This window comes from Oncorhynchus tshawytscha, linkage group LG02 (genome assembly GCF_018296145.1).
Source record: "Oncorhynchus tshawytscha isolate Ot180627B linkage group LG02, Otsh_v2.0, whole genome shotgun sequence".
In the NCBI taxonomy this organism is placed as follows: Eukaryota; Metazoa; Chordata; class Actinopteri; order Salmoniformes; family Salmonidae; genus Oncorhynchus; species Oncorhynchus tshawytscha.
In genome coordinates this window covers 25873788-25897018 of record NC_056430.1, presented here as the reverse complement: position 1 = coordinate 25897018, position 23231 = coordinate 25873788, and the positions used below count along the sequence as shown (strand labels likewise).

Below are 23231 nucleotides of genomic sequence, written 5' to 3'. Positions count from 1 at the left end.
TTTTTCAGTTTTTGATTTGTTAAAAAAGTTTGAAATATCCAATAAATGTCGTTCCACTTCATGATTGTGTCCCACTTGTTGTTGATTCTTCACAAAAAAATACAGTTTTATATCTTTATGTTTGAAGCCTGAAATGTGGCAAAAGGTCGCAAAGTTCAAGGGGGGGCGAATACTTTCGCAAGGCACTGTACTACTCACAACATAAATGACAAATCGATATACCTACAGTACCAGTCAAAGGTTTGGACACCCCTACTCATTCCAGGGTTATTTGTACTATACATTGTAGAATAATAGTGAAGACATCAAAACTATGAAATAACACACATGGAATCATGTAGTAACCCCAAAAAAACAAATAAAAAAAAAACATTTTTTTTATTTTTTTTTTATGTTTGAGATTCTTCAAAGTAGCCACCCTTTGCCTTGAAAGCTTTGCACACTTTGGCATTCTCTCAAACAGCTTCATGAGGTAGTCACCTGGAATGCATTTCAATTAACACGTGTGCCTTGTTAAAAGTTCATTTATGGAATTTTTATCCTTAATGCATTCGAGCCATTCAGTTGTGTCGTGACAAGGTAGGGGTGGTTTGCAGAAGATAGCCCTATTTGGTAAAAGACGAAGTCCATATTATGGCAAGAACAGCTCAAATAAGCAAAAAAACGATAGTCCATTATTACTTTAAGACATGAAGGTAAGTCAATGCGGGATATTTCAAGATCTTTGAAATTTCGCAAAAACCATCAAGCGATATGATGAAACTGGCTCTCATGAAAGGAAGACCCAGATTTACAGTGGGGCAAAAAAGTATTTAGTCAGCCACCAATTGTGCAAGTTCTCCCACTTAAAAAGATGAGAGAGGTCTGTAATTTTCATCATAGGTACACTTCAACTATGACAGACAAGATGAGGGAAAAAAATCCAGAAAATCTCATTGTAGGATTTTTAATGAATTTATTTGCAAATTATGGCCTCCACAATCACCTGACCTCAACCCAATTGAGATGGGTTGGGATGAGTTGGACTGCAAAGTGAAGGAAAAGCAGCCAACAAGTGCTCAGCATATTTGGGAACTCCTTCAAGACTGTTGGAAAAGCATTCCAGGTGAAGCTGGTTGGGAGAATGCCAAGAGTGTGCAAAGCTGTCATCAAGGCAACTTTGTTTAGTTTCTGATTCCTTTTCTGTTATTTCATAGTGATGTCTTCACTATTATTCTACAATGTGGAAAATAGTAAAAATAAAGAAAAACCTTTGAATGAGGATGTGTGTCCAAACTTTTGACGGGTACTATATACATAAACCATTATACACTGTACATACACTTGTCTTATAAAGGACTTCTGAAGTATAAAAGTGTGAGTATAAGGCCATATGATCTTGGTCAATAATATTCTGTAATAATTTCTAGGATAAATTATTAGGCTATCACTGCCCTTAACAAATAATTGAGGTGCCACCCAACCTGATGGAATTCAGCATGCCATCTCATTACAGAGTTAAACATTATTATATTATAACCACACATTATCATTGGAGGTCTTAGCCTAATGCAGGGATGGGCAACTTGTATCCCAGGGGAGTCATGCACTCCCAAAATCTGAGGGGGCACAAAGTATGTGGGGATCGCTGGGAGTTGAAGACTAAGTTGACACCTGAAACAGCTTTTTCCTGCAATCTAGAGCCATAAACATTATGCTTAATTCTATGCAAAAAAATATATGTATATATTTTTTCTGCATAGCTAAGCATACCTCTTGAGCTGTCTGTATCCTGCTGACTGGTGGTTCTTACATTTAAAAGAATATATATATATTCTTCCCTGCATCTCTGCTCAAATCTGGGTAAAGGATTGAAAATAAATCTTAGTCAGTACATTTAGGCCTAGATTCAATCAGATCAAGCATTAACCGGCAATAGCAGAAGCCCTCATAGCGGACGTTTTGGAGTTGTAATTGCGTTGGAGTCATTAAATCGGAGACAGCTGCGCTTGTGATCATTGTCACGAAGGCTCACCCGGACCCCACTCGCATTAGACGTAAATGACACTCAAATTGAAAATGAGGATTTATATAAATCTAATCAAGGTGTAGATTACATCTCACATTCCAGTTTTCGAACTTGGAAACATGGCTGCATGGGATTGCTGGCTGCTGGATTTCTCTTAATGCGACTCTGTGTAGCCAATGACAATGTCCGCTTTAGGTATAATGACAGTTCCAATACCGCCAAAACAACCACTATGCGGATGTTGGCTAAAGCGGATCTGATTGAATAGAGCTCTTAGTTATTGCTTGCTTTTCTAAAATCGACCAACTTTTCCAGCAGACATTCCAGCTAAGATAGACAAGCCAGCTGCTCTACCTTGATTAATAGCCTTAAATGGCTTTTTGGTAACTAGTTATGAGGTTGCGAGATTAGGCTAGCCAAAGCCAACTTCATGAAGTTGCTAATTGGCTAGTAGTATTACAGAAAAAAACCCGTATTATTTTAAACAATGTTTTTAACAGGACACATCTTAAAGGGCACATGCCCCTGTACTCCCTATGGGCATGATACCTCTGTTGTGACCCCCACCCCAACAAAGTTGCCCATCCCTGGCCTAGTGCATCAACCGTTCTGAAATTCACTCCATACTGTGGTATGTCAGTCTTTGAGGATCATAGCATCTGCTGGTGTTCATCCCTTTCTATACTATGTACTTACTGGTAAGTGATTTAAACCTACAATACCATATTAAGATCTCACACTAAATACAGATACTGCAGCCTGTAGTTTTTACAAGGGTAAAGAGTTTGTATGTTGCATTTTCTTCCTAATTTTAAATAGTTGTCCCTCCATTGAATAATATATTTCATCCTCTTAGTTTATTTCCATCACATGTTTTGTTCCAAATGTCTTTGCTAGTGAGGGAGTATGACTTCTGCATGCATACATCTATCTCCTCTGTCAGTCCCTGGGCTTGTCTTAGTGACAAAGAGATGCAATTAGCTCTCATAGAATATATTGTCTGGCAGCTCCTTCAAACTCCCATGCAAGTAAGATGCCCTAAGACACAATCAAATACCTTAAGAATGAGATGTTCCATTGTACTATTTAATTTCAGGTATATATTGCTTTACATTTTTAAACATTATCATTGACAAACTATACTTTGCCCACAAATACATGGGCATAGCATTATTATGCTGGTACGGTAGTTCTAAATTTGATTCATGTACTCTTGTTCTCTCTTCTTGATCCTGGTAGTAACAACACGTTAATCTCAAATATACCTGAATCAATAACAATTGTCGTTGATGGCCCATCATTATTTGTCTATATTCTGTATATTACTGTACCTACAGGAAGTCAGATGTGGAGGTAAAGACAGTTAGTGTGAGGCCAGGGAGGATATTTGACCTTTCAGACTGACCTTCTCACCCAGTGGACAGACAGCTAGTGTAAGGTTATAATTTCTCTGTTACTTGGTATTCAGGAGATGTGGTAGAAGGCAGCAGACCTTATCAAACAGTCCCTCATAGACCCGCTGAATGTATCCCTGTTGGTCTCTCTGGCTCTAGTCTACACACACGCAGACGCTCACATTGGCTGCTCCACTTCAACTCATAGCTTGGTGTCCGGAAACTTGAACGCTGGAGTGAGCTACACAAGGAAAACACTGACGTTAAAAAACAGAAGCATGCACAGCCAAATCATGCCACCACAATTGTATCTGCTTGAAATAGCCTCTGCTCTTTAAAAACTTAAGGCTTTTATATGCACCCAAACCAAAACAGGTTGAATGTATTTTCATGATTTCAACACATAACAGGGAGGAACATACTTAGTGCAAGAGAAATGACAATGCTGGACAATGTAAATGAGATGAGGTGCTATATTTGTGAAACGAAGAAAAAAGTAAAACAAAACAGACACTGCTGTTACAGACACCTCAATGGGCCATCAGAGGACCAAACGCAAATACTGCCACATGCATCAGTACTGTAACAGTCAGAACAGGACAGATTGACGATGAGACACAGCTACAGTACCACACAGAGACTAGCATGTCTTAACAGTCATTCTCCAGTCAGCCATCCTGTATTAACCAGGTGTCGTTTGGAGAGAGGCGAAACATAACATCTCCTGCAGCAGGAAACACAGAATGAGGACAGCAGCTAGAGACAGAACAACCCATCTTCCCACGAGGACACAAACACAAGGCTACACAGCACACAGAATAGGTTGAGCAAAACACAAACAGATAGAGCCAACAGACACACTACATGACCAAACATATGTGGACACCTTGTTGAACATCTCTTTCCAAAATTATGGGCATTAATAAGGATTTGGTTTCCTCGTTGCTGCTATAACAGCCCCCACTCTTCTGGGAAACATTTCCACTAGATGTTAGAACATTGCTGTGGGGACCATTCAGCCACAAGAGCATTAGTGAGGTTGGGCACTGATTTTGGCCGTTCCAATTCACCCCAAAGGTGTTCGATTGGGTTGAGGTCAGGACTCTGTGCAGGCCAGTCAAGTTCTTCCGCACCGACAAACCATTTGTGTATGGACCTCGCTTTGTGAACGGGGGCATTGTCATGCTGAAGCAGGAAGGGGCCGTCCCCAAACTGTTGCCACAAAGTTGGAAGCACAGAATTGTCTAGAATGTCATTGGAGGCTGTAGTGTTAAGATTTCCCTTCACTGGAACTTGTAGCTCGAAATATGAAAAACAGCCCCAGACCATTATTCCTCCTCCACCAAACTTGACAATTGGCACTATGCATTTGGTCAGGTAGCGTTCTCCTAGCATCCACCAAACTCAGATTAGTTTGTCAGACTGCCAGATGGTGAAGCGTGATTCATCCCTCCAGAGAACGCGTTTCCACTGCTCTAGAGTCCAATGGCGACAAACTTTACACCACTCCAGCCAACGCTTGGCATTGCGCATGGTGATCTTAGGATTGTGTGCAGCTGCTTGGCCATGGAAACCCATTTTGTGAAGCTCCTGACGAACAGTTATTGTGCTGATGTTGCTTCCAGAGGCAGTTTGGAAGTCGGTAGTGAGTGTTGCAACCGAGGACAGATGATTTTTACATGCTTTGTGTTTCAGCACTCAGCGGTCCCTTTCTGTGGGCTTGTGTGGCCTACCACCTCACGGCTGAGCCGTTGTTGCTCCTAGACGTTTCCACTTCACAATAGCAACACTTACAGTTGACCGGGGAAGCTCTAGCAGGGCAGAAATTTGAGGAACTGACTTGTTGGAAAGGTGGCATCCTACAGTATGATGGTGCCACATTGAAAGTCACTGACCTCTTCAGTAAGGCCATTCTACTGCCAATGTTTGTCTATGGAGAGTGCATGGCTGTATGCTCAATTTTACACCTGTTAGCAACGGGTGTGGCTGAAATAGCCGAATCCACTAATTATAAGGGGTGTCCACATATTTTGTATATATAGTGTAGATAACTAGACCTGCGGTATAAATCCCTGTGAAAGGAAAAACAAGAATGCAGTTTCACAGATATTTTCAACCAAAAACTATTTGCACAATGAAAGCATATCTATTTACATTTTGATCCCTCAAATGTAAAGTTCCATGAGTAAGCCTGAATCTTTGGCACTGTCGCTAATGTTTTTGTGAGTAATTTGTTTAAACATACTGTACCTCATGCTGAACCTATGTGCCATGGCATGGATTACAACCCACGTAATCTTGATAAGATGCAACATAAGGAGTCCAGCAACACAAATGTGCCTTGCCTCATAAATTGTCTAAAATTAAAACAATGTTATTGGGAATATCTTGTATCCTTCACTATGAATTGGCAAATTCAATTATTGCCCTCAAATTCCTTGGACATCCCCAAAACGTGACCTTCATGACCATGGTGTTTTGGTAATTTCTCATACATTTGCACTTAAATTATTTACTACGCCGATATTATTGTGGTCTTGCTTCCCTTGGTTTCTTTCACTAAAGATATTCCAGGAAGCCCTGGTCTTAAAAGCATATCTTATTAAAGGAACCAACCATATCCATTTTAAAACAATATCTTTTTTTAAGGGATAGTGCCATGTTTTAACACAGTGTTCTCTGATGAGCCAAACAGTCTCTGTTGATTGTCTCTCTTGGCAATAAAATGACTGGTGAGGCACCATGCACACTGTGAAGCTACAGAGCATTTTAGACAGTGTTATCTGGACAAACCTGTACCATTACAACAACTTCATTGCAGCTCAGCCAAAGTGTTCATGTGTTGTCAACTCAAAAGTACTGTTAGTCTTTTTAACCATGGAAGACGCATGTAGCAGTCAGCAGGTGTGGAGAGTGTGTGATGGTGGCAAGGGATGCTCAATTGATTACATTTAGATAAACTGATAGATGGCCAGATTGAAGTAATTAAGGCTACTGATCTTGGCAGATTGATGACGAAGTTGTCCTCCCATTTGTGTACAAGAAGAGCACACAGGAATTTGAGGTTCAGTTCTTGATCCATTTTGAATGGAAAGGGAAGATTCCTTGATGATCCATCAATGTATGATAAAAAAAATGCGTAGAAAAAATACTTTTTTTTCTTATAGATTTTTTGTCTTTCATGCATCTCAGGTGATGTGTCTCCTCACAGCGCCTCACAGTGGTAGATGCCTGGCAAGACAGGACAAGCTACAGATAGGGAAAGAAAAATATTGAACTTGCCTTTAGCGAAAAACAAGTGAAATACAAAAATAAACATGGTATTAAAAAGACAAAATTGTAAATCCTTTTGGGAAGGGGGTAAACTATTGTTTATGGCTGAGGAGGTTGTTTGGGACAAGATAATGTTCTTTGTTCCACTCTATATGGGACCAAAACGGTAAGTTGATAATATCACAAGAATAGTACTCCTTTGGCGTTAGATAAAAAGAGGTACTTGTGAAGGTTTGTTCTTTTCTTGTTCACATTGGCAGTACAGCCAATGCTTATCATGTTACTATCAGGTAAAAATGCAACAGGTAGCTGAACAGAAAAAAAGTCATGCTTGTTGTGACCGAAGGGAGTCACTTGGAAAATAATGGCATGACAGGAAGAGAACAAAAATCCACAATGTCTTCAATGTTGATAAACCTAATAGGGGGTGGATGCAAATGCAAGTAGTTGGGAGGAGGAGGAGGCAGATCGGTTGAGAGAGCAGGGCCATTGTAGGTTCAGTTCAGGTCCATCCACAAGTCAAGGGGCTCCATCAGTGGCTGCAGGAGGAGCAGGGTCTGCCAAGTGGTGAGGAACAGGAGAGAGCTGCAGGGATGTGTGATGTCAGAGCAGGGTGAGGTTTGTGTAGGGCAGGGCAAAGGAGAGGGGGCAGCCCTGAGGGATGCTACCATCACAGTGAGAAGGCACAGGGCTTGTGAGAGAGAGAGAGGGCGGTAGAGGTCAGGGGTCAAACTGGGTGCTAGTGCGAGGTGAGGATGGGGCAGGCGATCCAGTCTCAGAATATGGTGGTCTCGTACTTGGTGCTGACAGGGCGCTTGTTGGAGTCTCTCTGGTTGAAGAGCCAGGTGGTGCTGCCCAGGGACTGCATGTCTGTGTCCATCTCCAGAGGGTCAATCTGCCGGGGGAGGGGAGGGGGGATGAGAGTTGCACACTCAAGTCCTCAGCACATGTGCAAGTGGATTAAAGGCACAGTCCAGTGATGCTAGAATCACAGACACCAGGGCTCAATCCACAACATATAGATGTCTGATAAAAAAACAGGCTGCTGGAGACCTAACAGACCACACACACTCCCATCTGTCTCTTAGTCTGAGCTTCAAATTAAGTGAAAATGTGAAAACACCGTAAGGATTCAAACATGCGCTCTTAAACAATAGGTTCACCAAGAAAAAAAAGTGTCTCTGTTAACACATGAACAGCCAGAAATCAACACTGATCACAACCAGGATAAACATCATATGTTATATCTTTTCCTTATAAAAAATGTACTTTAATTAGTAGTCCTGTATGTCTGATTACACTAAACACCACTGATAAACCCCAAATAAAGTACATTGTGGCAATGCAAAACTGAAATATACTACTGTCTACATATTCAGTACCAGTCAAAAGTTTGGACAAACCTACTCATTCAAGGGTATATTTGTACTATTTGTACTCATATTTGTACTATTCTACATTATAGAACAATAGTGAATACATCCAAACTATGAAATAGCACATATGGAATCATGTAGTAACCAAAAAAGTGTTAAATCAAAATATATTTTATATATGAGATTCTTCAAAGTAGCCACCCTTTGCACACTCTTGGCATTTTCTCAACCAGCTTCATGAGGTAGTCACCTGGAATGCATTTCAATTAACAGGTGTGCCTTGTTAAAAGTTCATTTATGGAATTTATTTCCTTCTTAATGTGTTTGAGACTATTAGTTGTGTTGTGACAAGGTAGGGGTGGTATACAGAATATAGCCCTATTTGGTAAAAGACCATGTCCATATTATGGCAAGAACAGCTCAAGTAAGTGAAGAGAAATGACAGTCTATCATGAATTTAAGACATGAAGGTCAGTCAATCTGGGAAATTTCAAGAACTTTGAAATATTCTTCAAGTGCAGTCGCAAAAACCATCAAGCACTATGATGAAACTGGCTCCCATGAGGACCACCACAGGAAAGGAAGACCCAGCGTTTACCTCTGCTGTAGATGATAAGGTCATTAGAGTTAACTGCACCACAGATTGCAGTCCATATAAATGCTTCACGCAGTTCAAGTAACAGACACATCTCAAAATCCACTGTTAGAGACTGCGTGAATCAGGCTTTCATTGTTGAATTGCTGCAAAGAAACCACTACTAAAGGACACCAATAATAAGAAGAAACTTTCTTCGGCCAAGAAACACGCGCAATGGACATTAGACCAGTGGAAATCTGTCCTCTGGTCCGATAAGTCCAAATTTGAGATTTTTGGTTCCAAACGCTGTGTCTTTGCGAGACAAGGAGTAGGTGAATGGATGATCTCCGCATGTGTGGTTTGCACCGTGAAACATGGAGGAGGAGGTGTGATGGTATGGGGATGCTTTGCTGATGACACACTTAACCAGCATGGCTACCACAGCTTTCTGCAGCGATACGCCATCCCATCTAGTTTGCGCTTAGTGGGACTATCATTTGTTTTTCAGCAGGACAATGATCCAACACACCTCCAGGCTGTGTAAGGGCTATTTGACCAAGAAGGAGAGTGATGGAGTGCTGCATCAGATGACTTGGCCTCCACAATCACCCGACCTCAACCCAATTGAGATGGTTTGGGATGAGTTGGACTGCAGAGTGAAGAAAAAACAGCCAACGAGTGCTCAGCATATGTGGGAACTCCTTCAAAACTGTTGGAAAAACATTCCAGGTGAATCTGGTTGAGAGAATGCCAAGAGTGTGCAAAGCTGTCATCAAGGTAACGGGTGGCTACTTTGAAGAATTAAAAAAATATACAGTGGGGCAAAAAAGTATTTAGTCAGCCACCAATTGTGCAAGTTCTCCCACTTAAAAAGATGAGAGAGGCCTGTAATTTACATCATAGGTACACTTCAACTATGACAGACAAAATGAGGAAAAAAATCCAGAAAATCCCATTGTAGGATTTTCAATGAATTTATTTGCAAATTATGGTGGAAAATAAGTATTTGGTCAATAACAAAAGTTTATCTCAATACTTTGTTATATACCCTTTGTTGGCAATGACAGAGGTCAAATGTTTTTTGTAAGTCTTCACAAGGTTTTCACACACTGTTGCTGGTATTTTGGCCCATTCCTCCATGCAGATCCAGCCACGTTTCATCTTCAATGCCCTTGCTGATGGAAGGAGGTTTTCACTCAAAATCTCACAATACATGGCCCCATTCATTCTTTCCTTCCTCATTCTTTCCTACACGGATCAGTCGTCCTGGTCCCTTTGCAGAAAAACAGCCCCAAAGCATGATGTTTCCACCACCATGCTTCACAGTAGGTATGGTGTTCTTTGGATGCAACTCAGCATTCTTTGTCCTCCAAACACGACGAGTTGAGTTTTTACCAAAAAGTTATATTTTGGTTTCAGCTGACCATATGACATTCTCCCAATCTTCTTCTGGATCTTCCAAATGCTCTCTAGCAAACTTCAGACGGGCCTGGACATGTACTGGCTTAAGCAGGGGGACATGTCTGGCACTGCAGGATTTGAGTCCCTGGCGGCGTAGTGTGTTACTGATGGTAGGCTTTGTTACTTTGGTCCCAGCTCTCTGCAGGTCATTCACTAGGTCCCCCCGTGTGGTTCTGGTATTTTTCTGTTCTTGTGATCATTTTGACCCCACGGGGTGAGATCTTGCATGGAGCCCCAGATCGAGGGAGATTATCAGTGGTCTTGTATGTCTTCCATTTCCTAATAATTGCTCCCACAGTTGATTTCTTCAAACCAAGCTGCTTACCTATTTCAGATTCAGTCTTCCCAGCCTGGTGCAGGTCTACAATTTTGTTTATGGTGTCCTTTGACAGCTCTTTGGTCTTGGCCATAGTGGAGTTTGGAGTGTGACTGTTTGAGGTTGTGGACAGGTGTCTTTTATACTGATAACAAGTTCAAACAGGTGCCATTAATACAGGAAACGAGTGGAGGACAGAGGAGCCTCTTAAAGAAGAAGTTACAGGTCTGTGAGAGCCAGAAATCTTGCTTGTTTGTAGGTGACCAAATACTTATTTTCCACCATAATTTGCAAATAAATTCATTAAAAATCCTACAATGTGATTTTCTGGATTTTTTTTCTCATTTTGTCTGTCATAGTTGAAGTGTACCTATGATGAAAATTACAGGCCTCTCTCATCTTTTTAAGTGGGAGAACTTGCACAATTGGTGGCTGACTAAATACTTTTTTGCCTCTGTATATATTTTGATTTGTTTAACACTTTTGGGGTTACTACATGATTCCATATGTATTATTTGATTGTTCTGATGTCTTCATTATTATTCTCCAATGTAGAAAACATGAAAAAATTATGAAAAACCCTTTAAAGAGTAGGTTTGTCCAAACATTTGGCTGATACTGTATATAAATTATAGCTGTCCAATACCAGATTCATCTGAATCCAAAAGCTGAGTAATATTGCAGGATTAAGACTAAATAGGCCACCTCAAGCATCTTCCTATTTGTACTTATCACACTGCTATGCAATTAAAACACTGGATCATTAGCAGCACAACTGTTAAGCCATAAATCATTTGTAGCTGGTTAAGTCACATCTAAGCTATAGCCTAATTATCCTCAGGAAACAATTCATGAGAAAGAACTGCTTATCTTAAAAAAGCTCAAATGGAATGACTATGAGAAAATAGAGAATGTGACAGAAATTCAGTGTCGGCTAAGTCAAACCAAAAGGGCAAATATTCTGTAGCTACATGAAGTGCCTGGAAAAAAAACAAAAGATGGGCATGGAATGACAAGAGAGAGAGAGAGTTAGAGGTATGTCAGGTAGGTTAGCAGATGGATGATGAAGGATAGCGGAAAGGAGGAGAGAGCAGGACCTGGACTCCAGGGCTAACAGAGTGCAACGGGAGGAAGGAGGGGCGGTGTGTAGTACACGTGTGACAGTAACAGCAGCGGCATTCTAGCGGAGGGGCACCCTGGGAAACAAGAGGATCAAGAAGAGAAGAGCAAAGAAATGTTAAACAGGGAAATAGAAGGACAGAGCATGTATAGTGGCACTGAACTGGCCATAGTGGTGCAAGATATCCTGTAAAGAGTGAATCATCTAGGCTGTTTATCACATCCTATTTGGTGTAGACAAATAATGTTGTTAAGATTGAACTCCGAAACATTGTTTTATACTAGACAGCAGCTGGCATAGCAGGGCTTTATCTCATCTGCCAACTAGACTGGACTGTACTAGCCAGGTTCCCTTCAGTGTCTAGGCACAGCCAGTACAGTACAGGGTACACAGTGCAGTGTTAAGGAGTAGTGAACTACATATTGTTCAACTAGTAATTTAACCCCATTTTGCAGTAGATTGGTGGTAGTTAAACTAAATTCAAATATTGGTAGTGTTTCAGTAGTTAATTACATTTTTGTCATGTAGCGGTGTAGCTAACTACTGGAACTACTCACTACTTTTCTTGCTAAAATAACAGTTTCTCACTTAAAATAAAATATTCTTATTTGAAACAGTTTTTGTGTTTAATATGCTAAATTACACATTCTGTTAACATCTGAGCTGTTCTTGTAATTTGTAGTCTATGACATTTCAGATGTAGATATGATAATGTATCACAAAGCAGTTTGGATGTCGTCAACTACTGTTTCAAAGTTACTTTAGTTAAGTAAACTAATTAGCTTTAGTGCAGCTCAACTTTTTCCAGTGTGAAGTAATTGGTAGCAAGGTAAATTATATTTTCAGAGTAGCTTCCCCAACACTGACAGTGTTCAGCTGCACAGTGATTTATGCCATAATGTACATGGGACAAAAAGAGTGCACACCTGGCAAGAATGAAATCACTTCGGAAAAAAGGAAAGGTCATCTCACAATTGTGAAATCATTGTCTACATTAACAGCTGCAAATTTAGTTCTCGTGTTTTAGATGTTCCTAAAATTCCACTGCCTAGAACGCGATCATAAATACCACCAACTTGTGCATTATGCTGCTTACTGATTACCTCATATATTATACCTAATGTATTATACCTCAAATGTTCTACCTAATATATTATGCCTCAAATGTTCTACCTAATATACTATATCTCATATATTATACCTCATATCTTATACCTAATATTTTATATCTCATATATTATACCTAATATTTTATACCTCATATATTATACCTGACATATTATACCTCATATATTATACCCAGGGGTGCAACTTTGATTTTAGAAGTGGGGGGGTATAATGTTGTTGTTTTTTAGCTCTAAACACCCTACCCGAACACCCGGAAGCATCCGTATTATCCTAAAACACACCGTTGCCTCGTTTTGTATCACATTCCAATGATAAAACTGGGGGGGGACAAAAATGCAATTTCATAATGTGGGGGGTACATTTCTCCCCCGTCCCCAGTGAAAGTTGCGCCTCTGATTATACCTTATATGTACCAATATCTTATACCTCATATGTTATACCTCATATATTGTACCTCATAATATATTATGTTTGTAGTAGATAATAAAGTACAGTGATTTGTGTGGACGCATAAACATGTTGAGCCGTGTGCATACATGGTCCAGACGGTGCAGCTTTATCAGGTGACAGTGATCACTGAGTGTTCATTATTCTGGGGCCTGAAAGGTTAATACATACATACATGGCCTGAGGCATATGTAAACATTTACGTAACACTCTCAATCAATATACATAGAAACAGAGGAGGGGCCTGGTGACCAGCAGAGAGACACAGCTCTCCCTCTCTCTGTTTACTCCCATAGGAAATTATATCCTGCCTGTAAGCAAAAAAAATAAGACTATTCATTCATCATGGTTCTTATATTGTATGGCTGCAGGAAAATCTACTCTGATCTGAGTGACTCAGAGTTGGGGAGATGAGATTGGTAGCAAAATAATGACTCATCACTTTCATCGCTCTTCAAGTCTTCCTTTGTGTGTAACAGGGTGATCAGTGGTTTAAACTCCGAAGGAACACTCTGTGAGTCATCTGGTCGTGCATATTTCTGCATACACACATACACATCTACACGTACATACTGAATATACAGAAACACACATGTTGTGCTACGAGTGAAAATTTGTGTTTGTGCTCAGTGTGTGGTACTCACTGTTGATCTCCTCATGCTGCTCCATTGCTGTGATGTGGGCCGGCTGGATTTGGTCTCAATGACCTCTGACCCCAGCGATGGTGGGGGGACTGGGACATACTGCCTGGCTTTGGTCTGGAGAGCCAGCTGATAGGCCACCTCAAAGGCCTGACCCAGCGTCAGGATGATCTCATAGGTCTGGGTCTGTACCGAGGGAGGGAGTAAATAATGAACAGACGGTTGCAGTAGTGACTGACAGCTACTTTGAATGAAGCACTCTGAATGAGGTACTAATTACAATAAATCAGCATTTTTGTCATTGAGATGCCATTCATAGCAGGAGCACTATGTTAATCAAGGATGCAATTAGACAATCAAGATGTAGCTTTGTATCGTGTGCCAGACCTTTTTGAAACATGGCTTTAAAAGAGACTAATCAAGATATGAAGTTATTTGCATGACAGCAGGTGCATTACTTTAATCAATACATTAAGGCAATTTAATTAATCAAGATATGAAGTTGCATGCAGTTTTGTCAGCAGGTTGCCAAACTCCAATAAACCTTTTCCTATCAAACTTTTTATGATATTACTGTATATGGCATTTATAGTTCAATTAATAATAGTCAGAGTACTTTAGAAAGATTTTAAGGTGGGAAATGGGTGATTGTATTTTGGCATACATGTGTAGAATCTTAATTTGAGCCAGTTTGCTACAGTAGGAAAACAATCCTGCAGCAACAGAAAATGTTAATTATTATGTGGATTATAATTAATTGAATTTTTTTGTAGGGGTTGATACATTTTACATTAGGGCAACTCAAGTCTGACATTTTAAAGTGGAAATTACAAAAGTTATAAGCATTTTAAAACCTTCCTGCTGTGCAGGACAATTCTCAGCAACAAAAAAGTGATCAAATTAAGATCCTACAGCTGTAGTCTTATGGAGTGATAATAATGTATGGAGTGATTGAAGGGTTTGGGGTGGTGTCATCATCCTGTTCCTCACCACTTCCACAGTGCTGAAGACATGGCAGAAGTGGTGGCCACTTTTATTGTCCTTGGTGATGTAGGCGAAGGTGCAGAGTTCCTCAGGGTCCTGGGCCGCACAGGAGATGTTCCTGATCTCATGCTCGGCTACTATGGTCTGGTGAGAGGACAGAAGAACAGGATGGAACTGAGCAGCAACAGGAACAACAACATCGACCAGAAACAACAGACTTCATCGGCTCCAACAGTGCTATCTTTATTTTAGGGGAATCAGTATGAGAGAGCGAAGTAGGGAAATGATGCTGCTGACATCATCATGCATCTCTCATTGCCTGCAGGCTCCCAGTACCTTAGTGGCTGCGTCGATAAACTTGACCCCTTTATATGTGATGGAAAGGATGACAACAGGACCCTTTCTTGAATGGTCCTTCGACTTCTAGAAATAGAAAGAAAATGGCAAGGGATTACATATCAATATGGAGTGCTAGAAAAGAGTGATTGAATATTGATGACATCACGTACCCTAATTTTGGCACAGGCTTCTTGAGTTGACTCAATCCCCCGTAGATCCCTGATAATCATTGATCCTAAATACTGGAAAAGAAGCAACAAAAAAGGTTGTCATTTCTGAACTATCAATTTCTGATACATCAAGCAATGATCAATATTGGATAGCTGGTGACTATATGTAGAATCTTAATTTGAGCCAGTTTGCTACAGTAGGAAAATAATCCTGCAGCAACAGAAAATGTCAATTATTATGTGGATTATAATGAATGGAAATGTTTTGTTGGTGACTTCTCTTCAGGGGGCATAATGACTGTAGACATGACTTACACTGGCCTCATACCCACAGGACTCTAAGATGAGTTTCTCAGGCTGGTGATGCCAAGCGGACACTGTAGCGTATGTGGCAGACTGGCTAGGCGGCCGAAGGGTCAAACTGGGTTCCCTATGTCTGTCACTCTGTCTGTCCTAGAAAGACACATACAGTAGAGACGGATTGATTCTGTAGTGTACAGGGATGCTTATGGCATACAATTTTGTCACAAAATATTACTGGATAATAAAACTACAAAGATGCTGTAACACTTGACTGATCAATATATATTTAATACAAGCATAGAATGACCCAATAATCTGTTAAACACATAACAGCTTCGGTTTCAGATCACCCCAGCAGCAGCTTCCTCTCTTTATGACATGATTATCCCAAGCATACCACAGAGACACATATTTCCGTCACTTTATGAGCTACAGGTAAAGACAGCGTTTTGGCAGGAGAACTAACATGAGAGCGTGGTCTCTCGCTGTAGGAGCGCAGGGACAAACTGCAGTCCTGGTCCATGGCTCTCCTCCTCCTGCCTGCCTCTCCCAGGGGCAGGAGCATGTCCATGGAGCGACTGGTGGACGGGTCCATCTGACTCAGAGCAGAGGTCCCTGTCTGGGACAACAAGTCCTGAAACTGACACATACAGATTGATTGATCAGATTGATGACGTGGGCGTGGAAGATTTCAAACAAAATGGTAACTCAATACATATTTCAATTAGGTATTAGAATGTTATGTAGTGTCATACAGGTGAAATTATTGTTCAAATGTGACAAGGCTCTAACTGACCCTGATCTGTGAGAGACGGTGAGAGATCTGTGATTTGGTCGGGGCCTCCTCATAGGGCCGCTCTGCCAGAGACGCTATGATCCTCTTCCTGTGGCCCAGAACGCCGATTTTCAACACCTACAGAGACCGGCACAGATGGGACACAATGGTGACTAGACTGTACTAAGGCCAGTGTGCATATGAACACTAATACTGACAAAAACAAATATGAATGGAAATACACCACAGGTGGTTGGTGACGCATTAATTGGGGAGGACGGGCTCGTGGTAATGGCTGGAGTGGAATTAGTGGAATGGTATCAAATACATGGTTTCCATGTGTTTAATGCCATTCCATTTTACGTTCCAGCCATTATTATGAGCCGTCCTCCCCTCAGCAGCCTCCAATGAAATACATAGTTGGACACCCATAACGGCACACAACAGGCAGACAGAACGGACTCCTCAATTATTCAGCTCAAATCTGTTTTCCTTAAGCTCAGTACAGCACTGTCTCCTCCCTGAGGCACTCTATAATTCACTAACAAAACATTGGCCTCACGTTGACAATCTCCAACTCCCATAGGTTCTTCACACAGTCCAAGGTACGGTAGCCGCTAGACAGGAAGTTAGGCAGGTACTCCTGCAGACCTAGCACATCCAACCAGGTGGAGAGAGAGGTGCTGCCATCACAGCCCAGGGCCTTCACCTATAGACAGGGGCAGAAAATAGATCAAAATACATTAAAATAAAAGCAGGATTTCTGGAATTCCCTTCAGGATATTCCAACCATAACCAATGTCAAAGGGCTTTTTCATAGGATCTCTTTTGCCATAGCTACAGGCAAGATCCAAGCTACTTTACAATACCGGTCATCCTGTAATTTTTGATAATACTATGCACAAACGTAGATAAATCCAATGCACACTCCTTGACACCTTGATGTTCTTAGATGAATGCTCATCCAGGTAAAAGGTTGCAGGTGGTGCCCTAAGACTGATGATAACTACCTTGGGCAAGCTGCGTGCTGCGTGGAGGATCTTCTTTCTGTGTCCAGGGTCAGTGATTCCCATGTCTCTAAGGTCCAAGTCCTCCATCACGTTACTGCCCTACACATGCACCAGCGCACGCAGTACACACACGCACACACACAAGTTAATCACACAAACTGCAGACACACATATAATCACTTAAGCTAACTATTAACATAGACATTACAACATCTCCTACACTCTAAGTCTATATGCGTGGCCAAGCATGACTCTAACACCATCATTAAGTTTGCTGACGACACAACAGTGGTAGGCCTGATCACCGACAACGATGAGACAGCCTCTAGGGAGGAGGTCAGAGACTTAGCAGGGTGGTGCCAGGACAACAACCTCTCCCTCAATGTGATCAAGACAAAGTTGCTGATCGTGGACTGCAGGAAAAGGGGGGCCAAACATGCCCCCATTCACATCGACGGAGCTGTAGTGGAGCGGGTTGAGAGTTTAAGTTCCTTGGTGTCCACATCACCAACAAACTATCATGGTCCAAACACACCAAGCCAGACGTGAAGAGGGGACGACAACGGCTTTTCCCACTCAGGAGACTGAAAAGATTTAGCATGGGTCTGCAGATGCTCAAAAAGTTCTACACCATCGAGAGCATCCTGACCGGTTGCATCACTGCCTGCTATGGAAACTGCTCGGCATTTGACCATAAGGTGCTACAGAGGGTAGTACGTATGGCCCAGTACATCACTATATAATATGCGGTGTCAGAGGAAGGCCCAAAAAATCTTCAAAGACTCCAGTCACCCAAGTCATCGACTGTTTTCTCTGCTACCGCAAGGCAAGCGGTACCTGAGAGCCAAGTCTATGTCCAAAAGGCTCCTTAACAGCTTCTACCCCCAAGCCATAAGACTGCTGAACAATTAATCAAATGGCCACCTGCACTATTTACATTTACCCCCACCTTTGTTATTACACTGCGGCTGCTATCTGTTTTTTAGTAACTTTTTTATTTCATACATTTTTTTATTTAACCTTTATTTAACCAGGTAGGCCAGTTGAGATCAAGTTCTCATTTACAACTGCGACCTGGCCAAGATAAAGCAAAGCAGAGTGACAAAAACAACAACACAGAGTTACACATGGAGTAAACAAACGTACAGTCAATAACACAATAGAAAGAAAAGAAATAAGTTAAAGAAATAGAGTTATGAAAATATTTAGTAAATGAAAATATAAAATAAAAAGTAACAATAAAATAACTATAACGAGGCTATATACAGGAGGTACCGGTTACTGGTCAATGTGCGGGGGTATAGGTTGTCGAGGTAATTTGTACATGTAGGTGGGGGTAAAGTGCGCAATGTATTGTTGTCTCTACCTTCTTGCCCTTTGTGCTGTTGTCTGTGCCCAATAATGTTTGTACCCTGTTTTGCGCTGCTACCATGTTGTGCTGCTGCCATGTTGTGTTGCTACCATGATGTGTTGTTATATGTTGCTGCCATGCTATGTTGTTGTCTTAGGTTTCTCTTTATGTAGTGTTGTGTTGTCGCTCTTGTCATGATGTGTGTTTTCTCCTATCTTTATATTTAATTCATTTTTATTTTTAAACCCAGCCCACGTCCCCACAGGAGGCCTTTTGCCTTTTGGTAGGCCGTCATTGTAAATAACTGACTTCCCTAGTTAAATAAAGGTGATATAATAAATAAAAATAAAACCTGCATTGTTGGTTAAGGGCTTGTAAGTAAGCATTTCATGGTAAGGTCTACTACACCTGTTGTAGTTGGCGCATGTGACAAATATAATTTGATTTGATTTAGATTTATATGCACTCAATAATGCACACACACACACACACACACACACACACACACACACACACACACACACACACACACACACACACACACACAGAGAGACACAGACCGGCGCACACACACACACTGAGACACAGACATAAACACACACACGCGCGCATGCGCTTATTTATGTCCTCAGACAAACAGGAACGGCGCGGTGAGAGGACATTGGAGTCAAATAAATTGTGCATGCCAAAGGTAATCAATCTATTCTAATGCAACACCACCAAGGGAAAAGCAATCAAAACTGCAGGAGCTTTTACTTCTGAGCTACAGTGTTGCATTGAGACAAATTACATTGGGCATGAGAATTATGTATCTGTGTGTTTGTGTTTGTATATATGTGTGTGTGTAAAGTCATCGAAACATTTCCTATTTTCCTTTACACTAATGATTGACAACAATAGATGTTCACCATTTGTTTTACATAACTTTCCATAAGTGGCACATGCTTCGTCATCTAAATCAGCTTTATAGGGAGAAATAAAGATACAAGGAGATCCTTAAAAATGTGGAGCTCAGCATTTTCCCAGTGGACTGCTGCGGATAGATTTTTCCTGGCCAAGAATGTTAAAATGTAGCTAGTCTTTTCTAAATCTAGCCTCACTGCTCGTTTCTGGAGCACAATGCAGCAGTTACAGTAACACACTGATGATCACTAGAACAAGGATCCAAATAATGCAGTGTCTGACGTCAGGAATCGCCCAAAATAGATATTTCCAATAAATTGTTGGACGTTCCAGAAGGTCCCACTCTAGCTTGTCATTTATACTTAATCAGGAATATATGATGAAGTAATGAATAGCTATTTGTGTTGTTATTTCTAAGTACCTATTACATAACTGTGACACATACAATCCCTCATCACAAAGGGGGAAGGTTCCATGAAATGAGGAGGCACCAGAAAACCCATAATGGCAGACCGACTCTAACTTTCTCTGTTTTGAAAATTTTGATCTATGACGCTCTTGCCTTTGGGATCAGCAGGGAAAACGGGCACTCGGATTTCTCAACTGGGCTATACTCTAAAAGGGTGTATTTTATTTAATGAAGATGACAGCTTTGTCATCGCAGCTTTCAGGCCAGATATTCACCGACTAATGTGCGTCTCCGGCACAGTCACCATTATCTTTGCTCCTCTGGGCTTCATGACAATGTATTTACATGTGATTTGATTTAATCTACATTCATTTGATGATGGGGTTGAACAGTGTCACACAGAGCCATCTCAACCATTCAATAAAAGTTATACCTGGCAAAACCCAGTATACCACTTCCCCTGATCTAGAGTCGGCCCACAAAGCAAATCAACAAATAAACAGAGCAGCACTGCAGTGATAACTCGATGAATCTGGCAGAAAGTTCAATGGGACAACATTCAACCTTTACAACATCTCTCTGACTGCTCTGACCTATTCAGACAGCAACCTCCAAGTCCTTGTAAGTATCTGAGGGGAATTTGTCCTGCAGAGAGCAAATCAATTATCTGGTTGGTACTTCTACTCCTCAGACATTAATGCAGAGATGAACATTAGCATCACAATGCTAATGACCCATGACCTTCATCCTATTATAACCGTATTAACACGAACACCATTGGTACAATGCTGGTTGGTACAATACACTCTACATCACTATGCTGACTATTCCCAGTCGAAACACAGTATATCAGACTTCTCCCATTGGTTATGTAACCTCTCCAACAGGTGCAGTCCGTTGCCCCTGGCCAAGCTCTCATCTGTGGCAAACTCATGTAAACAACAGTACTGAAGCAGCTGTGTCATCAGATTAGTTTGTGTTTGCTTTAAAGACCATGTTATTCACCATTTACAACATATTTTTCAAAGTTACCTAATCAGTGGAAATATCAGTGTTGTTTTGAACATTCATTGGCAAATGTTGTAACACACATCCGTGTGTTGTAACTTAAAAGGAACATGATTGCCTCTTAGTTTGACACAAAACACACAGTCATTTTAGCTGCAGCTGAACCATTTTATTAATACATAATTCCAGAGGCACAGCCTATTAAATCTGCCTATGCTTTCCAGAAACTAGAGACATACAAGACTCAAGGGATGTCATAATGATGTTATTTTGTGGCTGAAGTGGCATAAGATAACCAGAAAAAAACATCAGTATACAACTTGACCATGACATCACAAAATATGTATGAAGTCCCTACAGCAACAAAAAAAAAATTCATGCCCTTAAAAAAAAAACTTTACTTTGGCACAAAATATCTTATAGAATTGCCAGGAATTAAAATCCATACTGTGACCTCAACAGAGTGGTTAGTTGTATCTGCTGATGATTGGGTGAGCTATACTGTGTATGCTTTCTAGCCGAGCCAGCTTGGAGGTCAAGGCTATAGAACATAAATCAGCCTGACAAGATAGGGGGGATGGTGGTGACTATGGGAATTTATTGTAAATGAGATGGAATGATTGGGGATGAAGGAAAAAAGTGAATAGGTTTTGTTGTGATTCGTCTTACCATTGGTGACCTCTTCTACGCTTCAAAGGGATTTACAGTAAGCACATACAGTAAATCTGTATAGGGTCATCTACTGTATAGCAAGGAGAGGTGAAGAGCAGCTATGGAAGAAAGAAAGAAACTGGGGGAGACAGAATAAGGAACAGAAACTGAAATAGAAGAGGGGGAGATGGAAAGGAGGGAGAAAGGGAGATGGGAAAAGGAGGGAGAAAAGGAGATGGAAAGAGATGAATAGTGTAAAAGATCTTAGAAACGTTGACTCACCATGAAGCGTAGGTCGTCAAAGCCATTAAGCAGCAGCTTGCTCTCGTACTGCGGCAGCCCCACATGCTCCAGCCACTCTCCCACAGGCTGGTCCAGGGCTTTGCTGCAGGCCCCATCTGCCGAGAGAGGGAAGCGCTTCAGCAGGGAGAAGCCGTTCAGCCGGTAGCAGCGGCACTCCGAGGACGAGACATGACATTGCCACATCATCCTCGGCCAGCACAGCCGAGTGCAGGAGCACCAGCAGGGCAGAGGAGACAGGGTCCAGGTTGGGGGAGGGCGGCTCCCACAGGGCAGGAGGGGGCCCGGCTATTCTTACACTGGAGATATAGTGGTGGAACCTGCCCACCGTGGTATACTGTACACCCACTGTTGTTACAGTGAGTGTCAATGTCAGGCAAGGATGGAGGTAGAGGTGGATATGTAAATCTTTTTAATACTGATCACCACTTTCAATTAATTGAGCCAATCTGGCATCTTCTATCAAAATGTTTTGCTAATTACTGACATGGAAATTGCCAATGCCTCAAAATGTTTCATTTCCAGCACACTGTAATACAGAGCACTAAACAAAATAATTTTCCAGACCACACAAAGATGATACAGTATTACTGGATATCATATTCCACATGCTGTTTTTAAACCTGGTTAAACCATCATCAGCATCATCCTTTTTGAGATAATATTCCACAAGGGTATGGTAAACCACAGTAAGTTACAGCTCCTCTTTGTAGCATTTGGTCACCTCTGTCTCTGTCCCATGGCTTTATTGGACAACCTGTCTGAGAGCTCTGACGGTAGAACCGTGATAAGGTAAGGCTATTCGTGTAATCTGGATTATGGGATTCTCTCTAGGATTTTGGTTTTACTCCACAAACAGAATGAGAGTCCAATCTCATACACCAAAATTCAGGTTTCTCCTTTGGCTTCCGACTGTTGATGAAAAACTCCTGAAATAAAATCAGAATCCAATCACTAGCCGCTTGATAAAGCTCCAGGCGCCGGCATGCCTGCTAGCCCGAGGCTCTATGTCCTTGGTGTTCCCAGTGATCCTGGTGGAAAACCTGATGCTTCCCAACATATAGACTCCCCTCTGGATGCTGGCTCATTCAGAGAAAGTTCTTATCATATCTCACACCAGTAAATCCAAGCTCAGCTCTAACAGAGCGCAGGTGAGCCTCTTGACTCTTGGTTGAGATCTCCACAGGACCACCTTGGTTCAGCCTGCCTCTTCCCTATGCGATAAGCCCCCTCCACCCCACCTGGTTCTCCCCCACCGTGGGTACAGCTAACTCCTGTGCTCAGGGC

General features: G+C 41.4%; 1 protein-coding gene across 4 annotated transcripts in view; it reads right to left on the bottom strand.

Annotated features, from left to right (window-relative positions):
• Window positions 1-1749: 1749 nt before the first annotated feature.
• Window positions 1750-23231, bottom strand: part of anks1ab (ankyrin repeat and sterile alpha motif domain containing 1Ab) — a 37760-nt gene continuing 16278 nt past the window's right edge. For 2 of the 4 annotated variants that reach the window (XM_024380113.2, XM_024380106.2), the window contains 12 exons: window positions 21927-22042; window positions 17323-17421; window positions 16875-17021; window positions 16334-16450; window positions 16004-16177; window positions 15550-15687; window positions 15235-15306; window positions 15062-15148; window positions 14732-14869; window positions 13745-13927; window positions 11503-11601; window positions 5361-7570 (listed from right to left, as the gene is read on the bottom strand). In XM_024380113.2, coding sequence (XP_024235881.1) covers window positions 7451-7570; window positions 11503-11601; window positions 13745-13927; window positions 14732-14869; window positions 15062-15148; window positions 15235-15306; window positions 15550-15687; window positions 16004-16177; window positions 16334-16450; window positions 16875-17021; window positions 17323-17421; window positions 21927-22042 — 1490 coding nt within the window. In that variant the 3' untranslated portion in view covers window positions 5361-7450. Of the gene's footprint in view, window positions 3644-5360; window positions 7571-11502; window positions 11602-13744; window positions 13928-14731; window positions 14870-15061; window positions 15149-15234; window positions 15307-15549; window positions 15688-16003; window positions 16178-16333; window positions 16451-16874; window positions 17022-17322; window positions 17422-21926; window positions 22043-23231 lie in introns of those variants that run through there. The other 2 variants (XM_024380130.1, XM_024380121.2) reach the window with 2 other exon arrangements.